The sequence below is a fragment of the Bombina bombina genome, chromosome 3 (assembly GCF_027579735.1).
Source record: "Bombina bombina isolate aBomBom1 chromosome 3, aBomBom1.pri, whole genome shotgun sequence".
In the NCBI taxonomy this organism is placed as follows: Eukaryota; Metazoa; Chordata; class Amphibia; order Anura; family Bombinatoridae; genus Bombina; species Bombina bombina.
The window spans coordinates 503,204,833-503,223,522 of NC_069501.1; the positions used below are offsets into that span (position 1 = coordinate 503,204,833).

At 41.7% G+C, this 18,690-nt stretch overlaps 1 protein-coding gene across 1 annotated transcript in view; it reads right to left on the reverse strand.

The window, feature by feature from the left end:
* Positions 1–1,948: 1,948 nt before the first annotated feature.
* Positions 1,949–18,690, reverse strand: part of ELAPOR1 (endosome-lysosome associated apoptosis and autophagy regulator 1) — a 78,575-nt gene continuing 61,833 nt past the window's right edge. Inside the window, exons 17-20 of the mRNA XM_053704735.1 lie at positions 17,586–17,712; positions 8,153–8,331; positions 2,772–2,949; positions 1,949–2,660 (exon numbers count right to left, since the gene is read on the reverse strand). Of these exons, the coding sequence (XP_053560710.1) occupies positions 2,595–2,660; positions 2,772–2,949; positions 8,153–8,331; positions 17,586–17,712 (550 nt within the window). The 3' untranslated portion in view covers positions 1,949–2,594. The remainder of the gene's footprint in view (positions 2,661–2,771; positions 2,950–8,152; positions 8,332–17,585; positions 17,713–18,690) is intronic.

Here is an 18,690-nt window from a genome sequence, read left to right on the forward strand (position 1 = left end):
CTGATATCACAGCCTTTTTATGATCACTGAGTTATGTCACAAAGGTCACCATCCCTATTACTGTTATAAGCCACATCTTTCCATGCATAGCAGTGGAGGACAAGTGTTCTCCTCTGAGGGTGGAGGTGCTGTCTGTTGTGCTCTGGGGTGTGAGTTTTTATGGTCACTTATGGAAGTCACAAAGGTCATACTCAACAACTAGTGTTACAAAGTGTCTTCCTTGGCATGCTATACATAATGAAAGGTAGCAAAAAAGGCAAACTGAGTCGTAGCAGTCTGGTCTCTCCATGATCACTTAGGGACATCATAAACCTTGCTATCACTGACTGATGTCACAGCTCTCTGAGACCTGAACATGCTTGCTGAGATGTGGTTAGAGATGACTCTAGCCATGGGGTGAACTCACTTAAGTAGTAATATATATACAAAACACATATTTATTTGGTTAGGTGTAGTATTATTATTTCCCTTGCGTAAAGTAGCAGATATTGATTTATCCTATTTCTTCCAAGTCTTTGCGTGTGTGCATGCTTCCTAAGGACTGGCCTTTGCTGAGATGGCAGTGTAAAGTATTGAAGAGTACCGTAGTTGAAGAGCTTGTGGGTTAACCTTCTGTATGCCAGAGAAGCCTGCAGCACATATCGCACTTAAAGGCCTGCTGGACTACAGCCCATCCCTTATGAGACAAGCACAGATTATTCCTAGCCTGGCCTACTGTTACTTTTCCTTAGCTTAGAAGAAAAAATCTCTGTGGCACACTGTGAGGTCAGTGCTTTACAACTGACAGAGAAACAACATCCTTTCTTTGCAAAAATAAATGTTCCAAACCAGCTTCCCCATCTCATCTCACCTCCAGCCTGGTAATGCAAAAAATGCAGATAAAGCTAGGTCATGGGTGCTGGTTTCTTGTTAGTGTTTTCCCAATCTGAATAAAAGGTGGACACTGCGCTTTGACTCACCTGCATTAGTTCCTAAGATCCTTGTAGCGTGTGACCAAAAACAGTTCCACCCTGTATAAAGGGCCGTCATTCTAGCTAGTCTTCCCTTTTACTATTCCACTAATGTGAGTATGCGCTGTCTGTGCCAAGAAATCTGGAATTGTGTTTTACTATCTTTTGGACTACAGCAGTTTTCTGTGGCCAGATCTGTGCCTTTTTATGATTACTGAGTGATATCACAAAGTTCACCAACACCAGCAGTTGTAATAAGCTTCATATTTCCCTGCCTAGCAGCAGATGACAAGTTTCCTCCTCTGAGGGTGGAGGCATTGTCTGTCACAAAGGTCATACTCACCAACTTGTGTTACAATTTACAAAGAATCTTCCCTGGAATACCATTAATAAAGAGAGGTGGCAGAAAAGGCAACCTGCCCTTCAACTGAGCCCCAGCAGTCTGGGCCATCCATAATCCCAGAGAGGCATCATAAAGCCCACTATCATTGACTGATGTCACAGCCGTCTGGATCCTAAGCATGCTTACTGAGATGTGGGTGGAGGGGTAATAGTCACGGGGTGAGCACACTCAGGATGAGATATATATATTTGGTTAGGTGTAATATTGTTATTCATCTTGTGTAATTGAGAGTGTCAACTTTTTTTATGGGTAGCAGAGAAATGGATTGTTCCTATTGCTTCCAAGCATTTGCTTATGTGCGTGTTTCTTAAGATCTGGCCTATGCTGAGATGGCGGTGTACAGTATTGACGGGTCCAGTGGTTGGGAGCTTGTTGGTTAATCTTTCATATGCCACATCAATTATCTGCATAGATTTCCATATTACTTTCAACAACACACAGAGTAGTTATTCCAAACTTCAAAACTATTGCATTTAATGTACAAAACTGAAATTTTTCTACAAACTGCCATTTGTCCTTTTTCTTCCCCCCCCCCCCCCCTTAAACACAGTGCATGTATATCCACATAAAATAATAGTTCAGCATTAGTTAAAAACAACAGAGTAATAAAATGTAAATAAAAACAGTTTAACCACAGTAAGTTTTTCAAGACACTTAGGGATTTTTCTCTTTTTTTTTAAATTAAATGGTCAAACTATGTAATTTATAGAATGTAAAGTTCCTTCAGTACTTATCTTACATAAATAAAAATAAAAAAAAGGCCAGAGGACGGTTTTGGATAAAGCTGCTGGATGGTGTAAAATTTGTAGAAAGGTATGATTTGGAGTTCTACCTAAATTATATGAAAAAGTACCTGAACCCTGCATCGTATTATTTTATGTGTGTTTTGTGTGTTGTTGTTTAACAAGGCTTGTACTGAGCATACGGTTCATGAAAAATACTTATTAACAATGGGAACCAATATAAATACATGTGGCAGTGGTCTAAAGTGTCTCAAAACATTGGCATTTCATACTAAGTGGCTCAGACATCACTTGTGGGTGGTTACTGACAGCTCCAGCTTTTGGTTAAATCCTATCATAATATGTAGCCCAGTACTGTTGTAGCTTGAGATATCTGGTTTGCATGGATTTTCTTATGGTCTGATTACTGCAGCGGTGAGTGCTAATTGGCTAATTGGTATGAACTCATTAAAAACTCATTGTCTGACCAGTTGGGGCCAGTATAGTGAGTCGTTTCAGTTACATGTCCATATCCAAACCTCCTGATGTCTTCAGAGGTACAGAGTCAAACCCATCATATGACCTCTGGAAAAAAAACAAATAAGTCAATATAGAAAGATAGAGAAGTAGGGACATAGAAAACAGGCAAGAGAGAGCAATGGAGAAGAGGATGACACTGAATGAGAGAATACTTACATGAGGCTTTACCTTCCCAGAGAGGTATTTGAACTTGCGCAAAAGTGAATGTTTGTTGTTAAACAGAATATCATCTTCAGCATCTTCTCCTTCCATAATGGCACAGCTGTCAGCTGCTGGGAGCTCTCCATCCTTGCCTGAACTGTTCATCATTAGGCGTGAATACTTGTACTCTAGGCTGTGGGTCAACAAAGCACATTTGATGTTTTTTGAGTATGTAGAAAAACAAAAAGCTTAACTGTGTGGATACTAAAATGCATCATGTTCTAAAACTTCTTCAGAGGAGCAATGAAAATGTCTTCAAGTGAGGGCTTTAAACATCTGTTTCAAGTGCCTGCAACTCCATTGTAAAGAATATTTCGTTTTTCGTCTAAATTAGAGATACCCAAAACTTTTTTTATATGTAGAGTTTGGAAGGAATGGTTGACGGGCGACATTACATTATACTCACTCTTATGCTAAAACTGTAGGGCCTCAAAAACAACATTTATGCTTGCCGGATAAATTCCTTTCTTTCCTGGCAGGGAGAGTCCACGACTTTCTGTTGGGAAATAACACATCTGCCCTCCCGGAGGAGGCAAAGACACCCCAGCCAAGGAAGGAGAAGAGGAGATTCTCATTGATGCTTGCTCCTGCTTGATGCGGGCCACCACACGAGGGAGAAGAGGCAATGGAGGAAAGCGATATATGAGTCTAAACCTCCATGGAACCGCTAAAGCGTCTATCAACTCTGCATGAGAATCCCTCTATCTTGACCCGTACCTGGGTAGTTAAGCATTGAGACGAGAGGCCATGAGATCTATCTCCGGCATCCCCCATCTGCTGCAAATCTCTGCAAACACCTTTAGGGAGGAGGGACCATTCCCCCGGGTGAAAGGATTGTCTGCTGAGGAAGTCTGCTTTTCAGTTGTCCACACCAGGAATGTGGATCCCTGACAGCATACAATTGTGGGCTTCTGCCCATTCTTAGATTTGGGACACCTCCCTCATCGCTAAGGAACGTCTTGTTCCTCCTTGATGGTTGATGTAGGCGACCGTAGTTATATTGTCTGATTGGAATCTGATAAACTGGGACAAACTCAGCTGGGGCCAAGCCTTCAGTGCATTAAAGATTGCCTGCAGTTCCACAATATTGATTGGAAGAGTAGACTCCTGAGTCCACAAACCTTGTGCTTTCCTGTCACCCCAGACTGCTCCCCAGCCTCAAAGGCTGGTGACTGTAGTCAAAATCTCCAAGGACAGTCTCAAGAAGCACGTGCCTCGAGACAGGTGATCTTGACAAAGCCACCAAGAGAGCGAATCTCTCGACAGGCTGTCCAATACGATCTGTTGGGACAGGTCCGAATGATCGCCATTCCATTGTCACAGCATACATAGTTGTAAAGGTCTGAGATGGAATCTGTCAAAAGGAATAATGTCCATACAAGACACCATGAGTCCAATCACCTCCATGCATTGGGCCACTGAAGACCTTGAGGTGCTCTGGAGGGCAAGGCACGCTGATGTCAGCTTGCGCTGTCTCTGATCTGTAAGAAAGATCCTCATGGATACCGAGTCTATACCCGTACCCAGGAAATTCACCCTGGTATTTGGCGTAAGAGAACTCTTTTCCAAGTTTATCTTCAAACCATGAGACCGAAGAAGACTCAGAAGAAATTCTGAGTGATCTTTTGCCAGACGAAAAGATGGTGCCTGTACCAAGACATCGTCCAGGTACAGTGCTACTGCAATTCCTTGGGATCTGGCTACAGCCATGAGAGCACCCAGAACCTTTGTAAATATCCTGGGTGTAGTAGCTAAGCCAAACGGAAGTGCTATAAACTGAAAGTGCTGATCCAGAAATGCAAACCTTAGGAACTGAAAATGATCCCTGTGGATCGGAACATGCAGGTATGTAACCTTCAGATAGATGGTAGTCATAAATTGTCCTTCCTCAACCAGGGAAAGGATCAATCTGACCGTCTCCATCTTGAAGGAAGGGACACTCAGAAACTTGTTTAAGCACTTTAAGTCCAGAATTGGATGAAAAGTTCCCTCCTTTTTGGGAACCACAAAGAGGTTTGAATAGAACCCCATACCTCTTTCTGATGCAGGTACCGGGACAATTACTCCTAAGGAGGATAGATCCCTTACGCAATCTAAAAAGGCTGTCCTTTTCTCTGGTCTTGTAGACAGTCTGTAGAGGAGGAATCTGCCCCTGGACGGATGAGATTTTAATCCTATCCTGTACCCTTAAGATACAATCTCCAGTACCCAAGGGTCCTGAACATCCTGAAACCAGGCGTCTGAGAAAAATGACAGTCTGCCCTCTACTCGATCTGATCCCGGATCGGGGGCCGTCCCTTCATGCAGATTTGTTATCTGCAGGCTTCTTAGTCTGCTGGGACTTATTCCAGGACTAAGCAGGTTTTCAGGTACTCTTGGGTTGCTCAGGCATGGAGGATGATTGCGTTCTCTGGGACTTGTCCAAACGAAAGGAACGAAAATTAGAAGACTGCCGTCCCTTATGTCTGTTCTTCCTATCCTGCAGAAGGAAAGCACCTTTCCTCTCCGGTAACAGTAGAAATGATAGAGTCCAGGTGTGGACCAAATAAAACCTTTCCCTTGAAAGGTAAGGAAAGGAGTCTGGATTTAGAAACCATATCCGCAGACCAAGATTTCAATCAGAGAGCCCTGTGAGCTAGGACCGCAAAGCCTGAAGCCTTTGCGTTCTGATGTATAATCTGCATATTCGCATCACAGATAAAGGAGTTAGCTACTCTTAAGGCCTTAATCCTCTCCTGAATATCCTCGAGGGGAGATTCCACCTAGATGAGTTCTGACAGAGAGTCACACCAGTAGGTAGCAACCCCAGCCACAGCAGCAACCGCTGCCGCAGGTTGAAATAAAAATCCTGTGTGTTGGAACATTCTTCTCAGGTAACGTTCCAACTTCTTGTCCATAGGTTCCCTAAAGGAAGAACTATCTTCCAGAGGGATAGTGGTACGCTTAGCTAGCATCAAAATGGCACCATCCACCTTAGGGATGAAACCCCACAATTCCAGCTGAGAATCAGGGACTGGGAATAACTTCTTAAAAGTTGACAAAGGGAAAAAGGAGTTCCAACTCTTTCCCATTCACTACTGATAATATTCGCCATGCGAACTGGGACAGGAAAAGTTTGTGGGGCCTTTCTGTCCTCATAAACCCTGTCTTACTTAGGAATCTTTAGTTCCTCAGGCAGTTTTGCTTCCGCAAATAGGATTTTTTCTACCTTAATTCCGATTAGCCGATAGAATTCTATCAGCCAATCGGAATTGAAGGGACGCCATCTTGGATGACGTCATTTAAAGGAACCTTCATTCAGTAGTAGCCGTCGTCAGAAGAGGATGCTCCGCGTCGGATGTCTTGAAGATGGACCCGCTCCGCACCGGATGGATGAAGATAGAAGATGCCGTCTGGATGAAGACTTCTGCCCGTCTGGAGGACCACTTCTGCCCGGCTTGGATGAAGACTTCTGCCCGTCTGGAGGACCACTTCTGCCCGGTTGGATGAAGACGTCTCCCGGTAAGGTGATCTTCAAGGGTTAGTGTTAAGTTTTTTTAAGGGGGGAATGGGTGGGTTTTAGAGTAGGGTTGGCTGTGTGGGTTTGGGGCAATGCCCCGCAAAAGGCCCTTTTAAAGGCTATTTGTAATTTAGTGTAGGGTAGGGTTTTTTTTTATTTTGGGGGGGGCTTTTTTATTTTGTTAGGGGGATTAGATTAGGTGTAATTAGTTTAAAAATCTTGTAATTTTTTTATTTTCTGTAGTTTAGTGTTTGTTTTTTTGTACTTTAGATAATTTTATTTAATTTAGGGAATTAATTTAATTATAAAGTAGTGTTAGGTGTAATTGTAACTTAGGTTAGGTTTTATTTTACAGGTACTTTTGTATTTATTTTAGCTAGGTAGTTATTAAATAGTTAATAACTGTATTTATTTTAACTAGGTACAATAGTTATTAAATAAACTTGCCTGTAAAATAAAAATAAACCCTAAGCTAGATACAATGTAACTATTAGTTATATTGTAGCTAGCTTAGGGTTTATTTTATTGGGAAGTATTTAGTTTTAAATAGGAATAATTTAGTTAATGATAGTTGTTTTTATTTAGATTCATTTAAATTATATTTAAGTTAGGGGGTGTTAGGGTTAGACTTAGATTTAGGGGTTAATAACTTTAATTTAGTGGCAGCAACGTTGGGGATGGCAGATTAGGGGTTAATAAGTATAGGTAGGTGGCGGCGACATTGGGGGCAGCAGATTAGGGGTTGATAAATATAATGTAGGTGTCGGCGATGTTGGGGGCAGCAGATTAGGGGTTCATAAGTATAATGTAGGTGGCGGCGGTGTCCGGAGCGGCAGATTAGGGGTTAATAATATAAATGCAGGTGTCGGCGATGTCGGGGGGGCGGCAGATTAGGGGTTAATAAGTGTAAGATTAAGGGTGTTTAGACTCGGGGTTCATGTTAGGGTGTTAGGTGTAGACATAAATGTATTTTCCCCATAGGAATCAATGGGACTGCGTTAAGAGCTTTACGCTGCTTTTTTGCAGGTGTTAGGTTTTTTTTCAGCCGGCTCTCCCCCATTGATTCCTATGGGGAAATTGTGCACGAGCACGTTCAGCCAGCTCACCGCTAACGTAAGCAGCGCTGGTATTGAGGTGAGATGTGGAGCAAAATTTTGCTCTACGATCACTTTTTTGCGGTTAACGCCGGGTTTGTAAAAACCCGTAATACCAGTGCTGTCTGTGAGCGGTGAGCATAAACTGCTCGTTAGCACCACACACCTGTTAACACAAAACTCGTAATCTAGGCGTAAATGACTACGGACATCCAATGTAACACTGAGCTTGGTGACTGGACACTCAGTACATCGGTTTAGCTTGGACTGGAAGCATTAGAAATAAATACAGCCTCATACAGTTCTAAATGTGGACCACCATTATTGCAATTACAAGTTAAATAAGCAGTTCTGAATATACATCTTCTTTACAGAAGCAGTAAGGTTTAATATCCTAACAATTAATTGCTAACTAGTGTAATGTAGAACTCCTGAAATATTTTCATCTAAATTTAATGTATTAGCTACAAGATTTTGGTTTCTATCGACTGCCTTGATACATTCTGATATTATAGATGATGATATAATTTATTTTCACTTTTATACCTTCTTCTCTTGGCAATACTTGACATGTTGAACGATAGATCTGTACTTCTGATTGCATACTTTTATTAACATGATATAGCCTCATTTAGATAATAAACTGCTTTGTTGACTAAAAGCTTCAGTCACATAACTGAATTTAGAGTGTGGAGTGAAAAGGATTCTGGGAAGAGCAACAATTTTGTGAAGTCATCACTCACCTCTGATTCTTCCTCCAGAAGTAAATAGTGAGAACTGTGAGAAGAAGCGCTGTGCATACCCCGCCTGACACTCCCACCTTCAACCAGAAATCTGCGGTTTTGCAGATAGAGACTGACTCAGCTGGCAGATCCATGCCCCCTTTACACATTCGTGGCGGTTTCCACATTGCAGTTGTTCTCTAGAATTAAAGTGTACCATAACATTACTCCACTAGGTTACTTGAGACAGCCAGCTATTATATTCCAGTACTGAAATAAAACTTACATTACACTACTCGGTTACATATACATTGCCACACTGTTGTTGTTTTAATCACATTATTATATAGAATATTTGAATAGAATTTAGCATTCAGAAGACATATATAATATATTTTAAGGAGAACATTATCTCTTTTCAATGATGACTTTCAGGTCAGCCGTATTAAAGGGACACTGAACCCAATTTTTTTCTTTCGTGATTCAGATAGAGCATACAATTTTAAGCAACTTTCTAATTTACTCCCATTATCATTTTTTCTATCTTTATTTGAAAAAGAAGGCATCTAATCTTTTTCTTTTTGGTTCAGAACTCTGGACAGCACTTTTTTATTGCTGGATCAATTTATCCACCAATCAGCAAGAACAACCCAGGTTGTTCACCAAAAATGGGCCGGCATCGAAACTTACATTCTTGCATTTCAAATAAAGATACCAAGAGAAAGAAGAAAAGTTGATAATAGGAGTTAATTAGAAAGCTGCTTACAATTTTATGCTCTATCTGAATCACAAAAGAAAAAATTTGGGTTCAGTGTCCCTTTAAGTGTAGAAGAAAAATGTGACTCAAATATATAATGAAATATCTGGCATGAAGTTATAACTCCATAATTACCATTACTAAATAGTTATATGATCATCAAACAGCTACTGTGTTAAAGAGACATATCTTTTAAACTAAGTTCCCATACAAATGTTATAGCTGCTGGAGGGAGCTCATATAAATATATTTATGGATCTCTGTTAAACTCTTTAATTCAGTTCTTGCAGATTATTAAATGGAATATACTGTATATATTGCACAGCACTTTCACTATGCATCCATGCACACAGTACTGTCATCACAACCCCATTTTTTTATTCTAAACAGCAGCGTTTCTCACCCTCTTTATAGCAAGTACTCCCAACTGCAACACAATATTATTAAAGGCCCATGATACCCAAATGTTAAAACACTTGAAAGTGATGCAGCATAGCTCACTAGAAAATATCACCTGAACATCTCTATGTAAAAAAGAAAGATATTTTTTTTTTTTAAATTCAATATTTTTTATTAACAGAATAAAAGAATACAGAATCAATATTCATACAGTTAGTCAAAATAATATTTCGTTAGATTGCAAACCAGTGTATATTCTGTACATTCATCATTTCAGCAGGTTTTTCAACAAAACAACTTATCATAACATTAACATGGAAGATATAAATAATATATGAAATGAAGGGTTACGGTGGGAGAGAGAGGGGGGAAAGGGGGGAAGGGTTTTCGCTAGACAGTTGGATAGTTATTTACGAGTGAGTATTAATTTCAGTGTTTGAAGTGCTTAAAGTGTTTAAAGTAGTCATCCGTCTTGCCTCCAGAGAAAGAGTATATTGAGAAATTGGTCTTTCCTAGAGTAATAGCTATGATACATCTCTTCTAATTTAAGGACATGATTGACCTCCTCTAACCATTGCTGAAAGGTGGGAGTTTGGGATTTTTTCCATAGTCGTGGGATCAGTCTTTTGGCGCTATTTATTAGAATCTGAAATAAGGAGTTTTTGTATTGGCATCTAAGATTGGGGAGGTTGTGGAGCAAGATTGTTTGGGGTTCAAGTATTATATCTTGGTTTAACTTTTTCGAGATGTGTCTTTCAATTTGTTCCCAGAAAGGTCTAATTAGTGGACAGTGCCACCAAATATGAGACAAGGTAGCTTGTTCCTCGCATTGCCTCCAGCATCTAGGGGATACTGATGGGTAAATTCTGTGTAAACGTGTGGGCGTGAGATACCATCTGGAGATTAGTTTGTAGTTAGTTTCTACAATGTTTGCTGAGATAGAGGACTTTTTGATGGACATAAAACATCTCTCCCACTCCCGGTCATCAAAAGAAAGATATTTTACCTCAAAAATTCCTCAGTAGCCACATCCCATTGTAAAGGACTTCAAAGCAACAAATCAGTATGTCTGTCCCAGGACAGCTAAGGGAGTGAGCTTACGTGCACACTCATCTTATTTCCCTATTCAGTTTAAGGAAGTTTACTATGAAATCTCATGAGAGCCAAGTGAAATCTCATGAGATCACAGTAAGAGTTCATGACCTCAGCACTGCTGATGCTGATTGGTTGCTGTTCATTTCTTCATTTTTTTTACCTGCAGCTGAGCAACAGCTGAGTATAACTTTTTACACAGAACTTACTCTGGTGAGCTGAGGAGATTGTGAGGTAAAATATCTTCTTTTTTTACATAGAGATGCTCAGGTGATATTTTCCTGTCAGTTTTTTACAGTTATACTGCATCAGTTTCAAGTGATTTAGCATATGAGTATTATGTCCCTTTAACTTTGAAAAAAAAATTGCGATATTTGTGCATACCCTATAATGTGACAAAGTTGTATCATATATTTTTCTATATTCAGGATGCAGCAAATCTTTAGAAACATTACAGCAACACATAATAGAAAACATAATTTATGCTTACCTGATAAATTCCTTTCTCCTGTAGTGTGGTCAGTCCACGGGTCATCATTACTTGTGGGATATTAACTCCTCCCCAACAGGAAGTGCAAGAGGATCACCCAGCAGAGCTGCTATATAGCTCCTCCCCTCTACGTCACACCCAGTCATTCGACTGAGAACCAACGAGAAAGGAGAAGCTAAAGGGTGCAGTGGTGACTGGAGTATAATTTAAAAATTTTGACCTGCCATAAAAAACAGGGCGGGCCGTGGACTGACCACACTACAGGAGAAAGGAATTTATCAGGTAAGCATAAATTATGTTTTCTCCTGTTAAGTGTGGTCAGTCCACGGGTCATCATTACTTGTGGGATACCAATACCAAAGCTAAAGTACACGGATGACGGGAGGGACAGGCAGGATCTTTATACGGAAGGAACCACTGCCTGAAGAACCTTTCTCCCAAAAACAGCCTCCGAAGAAGCAAAAGTGTCAAATTTGGAAAATTTGGAAAAAGTATGAAGAGAAGACCAAGTTGCAGCCTTGCAAATCTGTTCAACAGAGGCCTCATTCTTAAAGGCCCAAGTGGAAGCCACAGCTCTAGTAGAATGAGCTGTAATTCTTTCAGGAGGCTGCTGTCCAGCAGTCTCATAAGCCAAACGTATTATGCTACGAAGCCAAAAAGAGAGAGAGGTAGCAGAAGCTTTTTGACCTCTCCTCTGACCAGTTTAAACGACAAACAGGGAAGACGTTTGTCGAAAATCTTTAGTTGCCTGTAAATAAAATTTCAGGGCACGAACTACATCCAGATTGTGTAGAAGTCGTTCCTTCTTCGAAGAAGGATTAGGACACAAGGATGGAACAACAATCTCTTGATTGATATTCCTGTTAGTGACCACCTTAGGTAAGAACCCAGGTTTAGTACGCAGAACTACCTTGTCTGAATGAAAAATCAGATAAGGAGAATCACAATGTAAGGCCGATAACTCAGAGACTCTTCGAGCCGAGGAAATAGCCATTAAAAACAGAACTTTCCAAGATAACAATTTTATATCAATGGAATGAAGGGGTTCAAACGGAACACCCTGTAAAACGTTAAGAACTAAGTTTAAACTCCATGGCGGAGCAACAGTATTAAACACAGGCTTAATCCTGGCCAAAGCCTGACAAAAAGCCTGAACGTCTGGAACTTCTGACAGACGTTTGTGTAAAAGAATGGACAGAGCTGAGATCTGTCCCTTTAAGGAACTAGCGGATAAACCCTTTTCTAAACCTTCTTGTAGAAAAGACAATATCCTAGGAATCCTAACCTTACTCCAAGAGTAACCTTTGGATTCGCACCAATATAAGTATTTACGCCATATTTTATGGTAAATCTTTCTGGTAACAGGCTTCCTAGCCTGTATTAAGGTATCAATTACTGACTCTGAAAATCCACGTTTTGATAAAATCAAGCGTTCAATTTCCAGGCAGTCAGCTTCAGAGAAATTAGATTTTGATGTTTGAAGGGACCCTGGATCAGAAGGTCCTGTCTCAGAGGCAGAGACCAAGATGGACAGGATGACATGTCCACTAGATCTGCATACCAGGTCCTGCGTGGCCACGCAGGTGCTATTAGAATCACCGATGCTCTCTCCTGTTTGATCCTGGCAATCAATCGAGGAAGCATCGGGAAGGGTGGAAACACATAAGCCCTCCCGAATGTCCAAGGTGCTGTCAAAGCATCTACCAGGACCGCTCCCGGATCCCTGGATCTGGACCCGTAACAAGGAAGCTTGGCGTTCTGTTGAGACGCCATGAGATCTATTTCTGGTTTGCCCCAACGTCGAAGTATTTGGGCAAAGACCTCCGGATGAAGTTCCCACTCCCCCGGATGAAAAGTCTGACGACTTAGGAAATCCGCCTCCCAGTTCTCCACTCCCGGGATGTGGATTGCTGATAGGTGGCAAGAGTGAGACTCTGCCCAGCGAATTATCTTTGATACTTCCATCATCGCTAGGGAGCTTCTTGTCCCTCCTTGATGGTTGATGTAAGCTACAGTCGTGATGTTGTCCGACTGAAACCTGATGAACCCCCGAGTCGTTAACTGGGGCCAAGCCAGAAGGGCATTGAGAACTGCTCTCAATTCCAGAATGTTTATTGTCAGGAGACTCTCCTCCTGAGTCCATGATCCCTGAGCCTTCAGAGAATTCCAGACAGCGCCCCAACCTAGTAGGCTGGCGTCTGTTGTTACAATTGTCCAATCTGGCCTGCTGAATGGCATCCCCCTGGACAGATGTGGCCGAGAAAGCCACCATAGAAGAGAATTTCTGGTCTCTTGATCCAGATTCAGAGTAGGGGACAAATCTGAGTAATCCCCATTCCACTGACTTAGCATGCACAATTGCAGCGGTCTGAGATGTAGGCGTGCAAAGGGTACTATGTCCATTGCCGCTACCATTAAGCCGATCACCTCCATGCATTGAGCCACTGACGGGTGTTGAATGGAATGAAGGACACGGCAAGCATTTTGAAGCTTTGTTAACCTGTCTTCTGTCAGGTAGATCTTCATTTCTACAGAATCTATAAGAGTCCCCAAGAAGGGAACTCTTGTGAGTGGAAAGAGAGAACTCTTCTTTTCGTTCACCTTCCACCCATGCGACCTTAGAAATGCCAGTACTAACTCTGTATGAGACTTGGCAGTTTGAAAGCTTGAAGCTTGTATCAGAATGTCGTCTAGGTACGGAGCTACCGAAATTCCTCGCGGTCTTAGTACCGCCAGAAGAGCACCCAGAACCTTTGTGAAGATTCTTGGAGCCGTAGCCAATCCGAATGGAAGAGCTACAAACTGGTAATGCCTGTCTAGGAAGGCAAACCTTAGATACCGGTAATGATCTCTGTGAATCGGTATGTGAAGGTAAGCATCCTTTAAATCCACTGTGGTCATGTACTGACCCTTTTGGATCATGGGTAGGATTGTCCGAATAGTTTCCATTTTGAACGATGGAACTCTTAGGAATTTGTTTAGGATCTTTAAATCCAAGATTGGTCTGAAGGTTCCTTCTTTCTTGGGAACCACAAACAGATTTGAGTAAAACCCCTGTCCGTGTTCCGACCGCGGAACCGGATGGATCACTCCCATTAGTAAAAGATCTTGTACACAGCGTAGAAACGCCTCTTTCTTTATTTGGTTTGTCGACAACCTTGACAGATGAAATCTCCCTTTTGGGGGAGAGGATTTGAAGTCCAGAAGATATCCCTGAGATATGATCTCTAACGCCCAGGGATCCTGGACATCTCTTGCCCAAGCCTGGGCGAAGAGAGAAAGTCTGCCCCCCACTAGATCCGTTCCCGGATCGGGGGCCCTCAATTCATGCTGTCTTAGAGGCAGCAGCAGGTTTTCTGGCCTGCTTGCCCTTGTTCCAGGACTGGTTAGGTCTCCAGCCTTGTCTGTAGCGAGCAACAGCTCCTTCCTGTTTTGGTGCAGAGGAAGTTAATGCTGCTCCTGCCTTGAAATTATGAAAGGAACGAAAATTAGACTGTCTAGCCCTAGGTTTGGCTCTGTCTTGAGGCAGGGCATAGCCTTTACCTCCTGTAATGTCAGCGATAATTTCTTTCAAACCGGGCCCGAATAAGGTCTGCCCTTTGAAAGGTATGTTAAGTAACTTAGATTTAGAAGTAACGTCAGCTGACCAGGATTTTAGCCACAGTGCTCTGCGTGCCTGAATGGCGAATCCGGAATTCTTAGCCGTAAGTTTAGTCAAATGTACTACGGCATCTGAAACAAACGAATTAGCTAGCTTAAGTGTTTTAAGCTTGTTTGAAATCTCATCTATAGTTATTGAGTCAAGAGTCTCTTCCAGGGACTCGGACCAAAAAGCGGCCGCGGCCGTGACAGACGCAATACATGCAAGGGGTTGCAATATAAAACCTTGTTGAACAAACATTTTCTTAAGGTAACCCTCTAATTTTTTATCCATTGGATCTGAAAAGGCACAGCTATCCTCCACCGGGATAGTGGTACGCTTAGCCAGAGTAGAAACCGCTCCCTCCACCTTAGGGACCGTCTGCCATAAGTCCCGTGTGGTGGCGTCTATTGGAAACATTTTTCTAAATACAGGAGGGGGGGAAAAGGGTACACCGGGCCTATCCCACTCCTTAGAAATTATCTCTGTAAGCCTCTTAGGTATAGGAAATACGTCAGTACTCGCCGGTACCGCATAGTATCTATCCAGCCTACATAATTTCTCTGGGATTGCAACGGTGTTACAATCATTCAGAGCCGCTAATACCTCCCCTAGCAGTACGCGGAGGTTTTCAAGCTTAAACTTAAAATAAGAAATGTCTGAATCCACTCTATTAGGATCAGAACCGTCACCTGCAGATTGAAGCTCTCCGTCCTCATGTTCTGCATACTGTGACGCAGTATCTGACATGGCCCTATTATTATCAGCGCACTCTGTTCTCACCCCAGAGTGATCACGCTTCCCTCTAAGTTCTGGTAATTTAGACAAAACTTCAGTCATAACATTAGCCATGTCCTGTAATGTGATTTGTAATGGCCGCCCTGAAGTACCCGGCGTTACAATATCACGCACCTCCCGAGCGGGAGATGCAGGTACTGACACGTGAGGGGAGTTAGTCGGCATAACTTTCCTCTCGTTGTTTGGTGAATGATGTTCAATTTGTACAGATTGACTTTTATTTAAAGTAGCATCAATGCAATTAGTACATAAATTTATATTGGGCTCCACTTTGGCTTTAGCACATATAGCACAGAGATATTCCTCTGAGTCAGACATGTTTAACACACTAGCAATTAAACCAGCAAACTTGGAAATACTTTTCAATTCAATTTACAAATAATATGAAAAACGTACTGTGCCTTTAAGAAGCACAGAAAAAGTTATGACAGTTGAGTAACAATAAACCGGAGAAACTATAAAATCAAATTCTTTCCGGTAAAAACACAATTTTAGCAAAGGATTGCCCCCATTAGCAATGGATAACTAACCCTTAAATAGCAGAAAAAATGTACAGAATATAACGTTTTTTATCACAGTCAAAGCACAATCTCACAGGTCTGCTGTGAGTGATTACCTCCCTCAAAATAATTTTTGAAGACCCTTGAGCTCTGTAGAGACGAACCGGATCATGCAGGGAAGAAAACAGACTTGTGACTGAATTTCTGATGCGTAGCAAAAGCGCCAAATTAAGCCCCTCCCCCTCACACACAACAGTGAGGGAGATCAGTAAACTGTCTTAAATTAAATAAAATGACCGCCAAGTGGAAAAAAACAGTGCCCAAAACAATTTTTCACCCAGTACCTCAGAAAATTAAACGATTTAACATGCCAGCAAAACGTTTAACATCAAATAAATGAATTGTCATTAGAAAGCCTGCTGCTAGTCGTTCTCACTGCAAGATAGGCTAAGTTTTATGCATACAGTATTATCCCAGTGAAGTGCCATTCCCCAGAATACTGAAGTGTAAATATACATACATGCCAGCCTGATACCAGTTGCTACTACTGCATTTAAGGCTGAACTTACATTATATAGGTATTGGCAGTATTTTCTCAGTCAATTCCATTCCTCAGAAAATAATATGCTGCTACATACCTCTTTGCAGGTGAACCTGCCCGCTGTCCCCTGATCTGAAGTTTACCTCACTCCTCAGATGGCCGAGAACAGCAAAATGATCTTAACTACTCCGGCTAAAATCATACAAAAACTCAGGTAGATTCTTCTTCAAATTCTCCCTGAGAAGGAACAACACACTCCGGTGCTGTTTTAAAATAACAAACTTTTGATTGAAGTTATAAAAACTAAGTATAATCACCACAGTCCTCTCACACATCCTATCTATTAGTTGGGTGCAAGAGAATGACTGGGTGTGACGTAGAGGGGAGGAGCTATATAGCAGCTCTGCTGGGTGATCCTCTTGCACTTCCTGTTGGGGAGGAGTTAATATCCCACAAGTAATGATGACCCGTGGACTGACCACACTTAACAGGAGAAAAAGTATTTTATAAAGAAAACACACACACAATACACACATGAAACCCAACACTTTCCTTTAATGATTTAGGTAGAAAATACAAATTTAAACAACTTTGCATTTTACTTCTATTATCAAATTTGCTTCATTCTCTTGGTATCATTTGATGAAGGAGCAGCAATGCTCTACTGGTTTCTAACTGAACATATGGGTGAGCCAATGACAATCTGTATATACTGTATATGCAGCCACCAATCAGCAGCTAGAACCTAGATTATTACCCTACCTGAGTACAGGTGAGTAGGTCACAGTGACTGAACAGCTGACCAGCCCATGTAGGTAATTAGAATCTGACCAGGGGTTCTTTTGTTGTATCAGGGCAAAAAAATATGTAAAGCTGCTGAGTATCCCTTACCAAAGCTACAGATACTCTTAGGGGTGCATGCACCACAGGCAATAGCAGACAAACTCAACAGAGGACCCTGCTGAAAAACTATTTTTTGGGCCCCCCCAAAGGTAACTCAGTAGAAAGTAATAGTAATAATATACAAGCTGCTCTGTATAGTGATTTGAAGAATGGACGGAAAGACCTGCAACCTGCACTAATAAAAGGATTGTGAGCCCCAGTCTTGGGCCTTAGTGCCACTGCACCAATAGTAGTTCCGCCCCTGACCACAGGAGGAGAAACAAGGCTACATAGAACCTTTGCTGAAAACATATACACTGCTCTGGAATTACAAATCCTCAGCATTACATTGTACCTGTATTCCGTGATGACAAACACTGGTGATGACATGGAAGTCCTGGGCTGTACAAAGGGGACATGCTTCTTGAGTCTCCCATAGGAAATGAAAAGTACAGCCATCACATGTACCTTCTGGGCACTTACTGTGGAGGAATAAAATGGCTAATTAGTTTTGTGTTGATTTTTTTTCTCTAATTTCTAAGAAAAAAATTTTTTTGGATTATGGTAACGTTACTAGCTACAGAGCTCGACACTTTCTAACTTTTTGCCACCAAGCCTAAATAAAATTCGACTAGATTACGAGTTTTGCATTATGAGCGGTGCGGTACTAACTTTCATGTTATTTGCACCGCTCACTTCCCTACAGCGCTGGTATTACAGGTTAGCAATCAAGAAGTGAGCGTAGAGCAAAATTGAGCTCCATACCTCCACTCCAATACCAGCGTTGCTTAAGTCAGCGGTGAGCTGGTTGTACGTGCTCGTGCACGATTTCCCCATAGACATCAATGGGGAGAGCCGGCTGAAAAAAAGTCTAACACCTGCAAAAAAGCAGCGTAAAGCTCCGTAATGCAGCCCCATTGATTCCTATGGGGAAACAAAATTTATGTTTACACCTAACACCCTAACATGAACCCTGAGTCTAAACACCCCTAATCTTACACTTATTAACCCCTAATCTGCCGCCCCCGACATCGCCGACACCTACCTAATCTAATAGCCCTATCAAAATATGTTTACACCTAACACCTTAACATGAACCCCGAGTCTAAACACCCCTAATCTTACACTTATTAACCCCTAATCTGCCGCCCCCGACATCGCCGACACCTACCTAATCTAATAGCCCTATCAAAATAAAAAAAGCCCCCCGAACTAAAAAACCCCTATCCTAAACTAAACTACCAATAGCCCTTAAAAGGGCCTTTTGCAGGGCATTGCCCCAAAGAAATCAGCTCTTTTACCTGTAAAAAAAAATACAAACAACCTCCAACAGTAAAACCCACCACCCACACAACCATCCCCCCAAATAAAATCCTAACTAAAAAAAACCTAAGCTCCCCATTGCCCTGAAAAGGGCATTTAGATGGGCATTGCCCTTAAAAGGGCATTTAGCTCTTTTT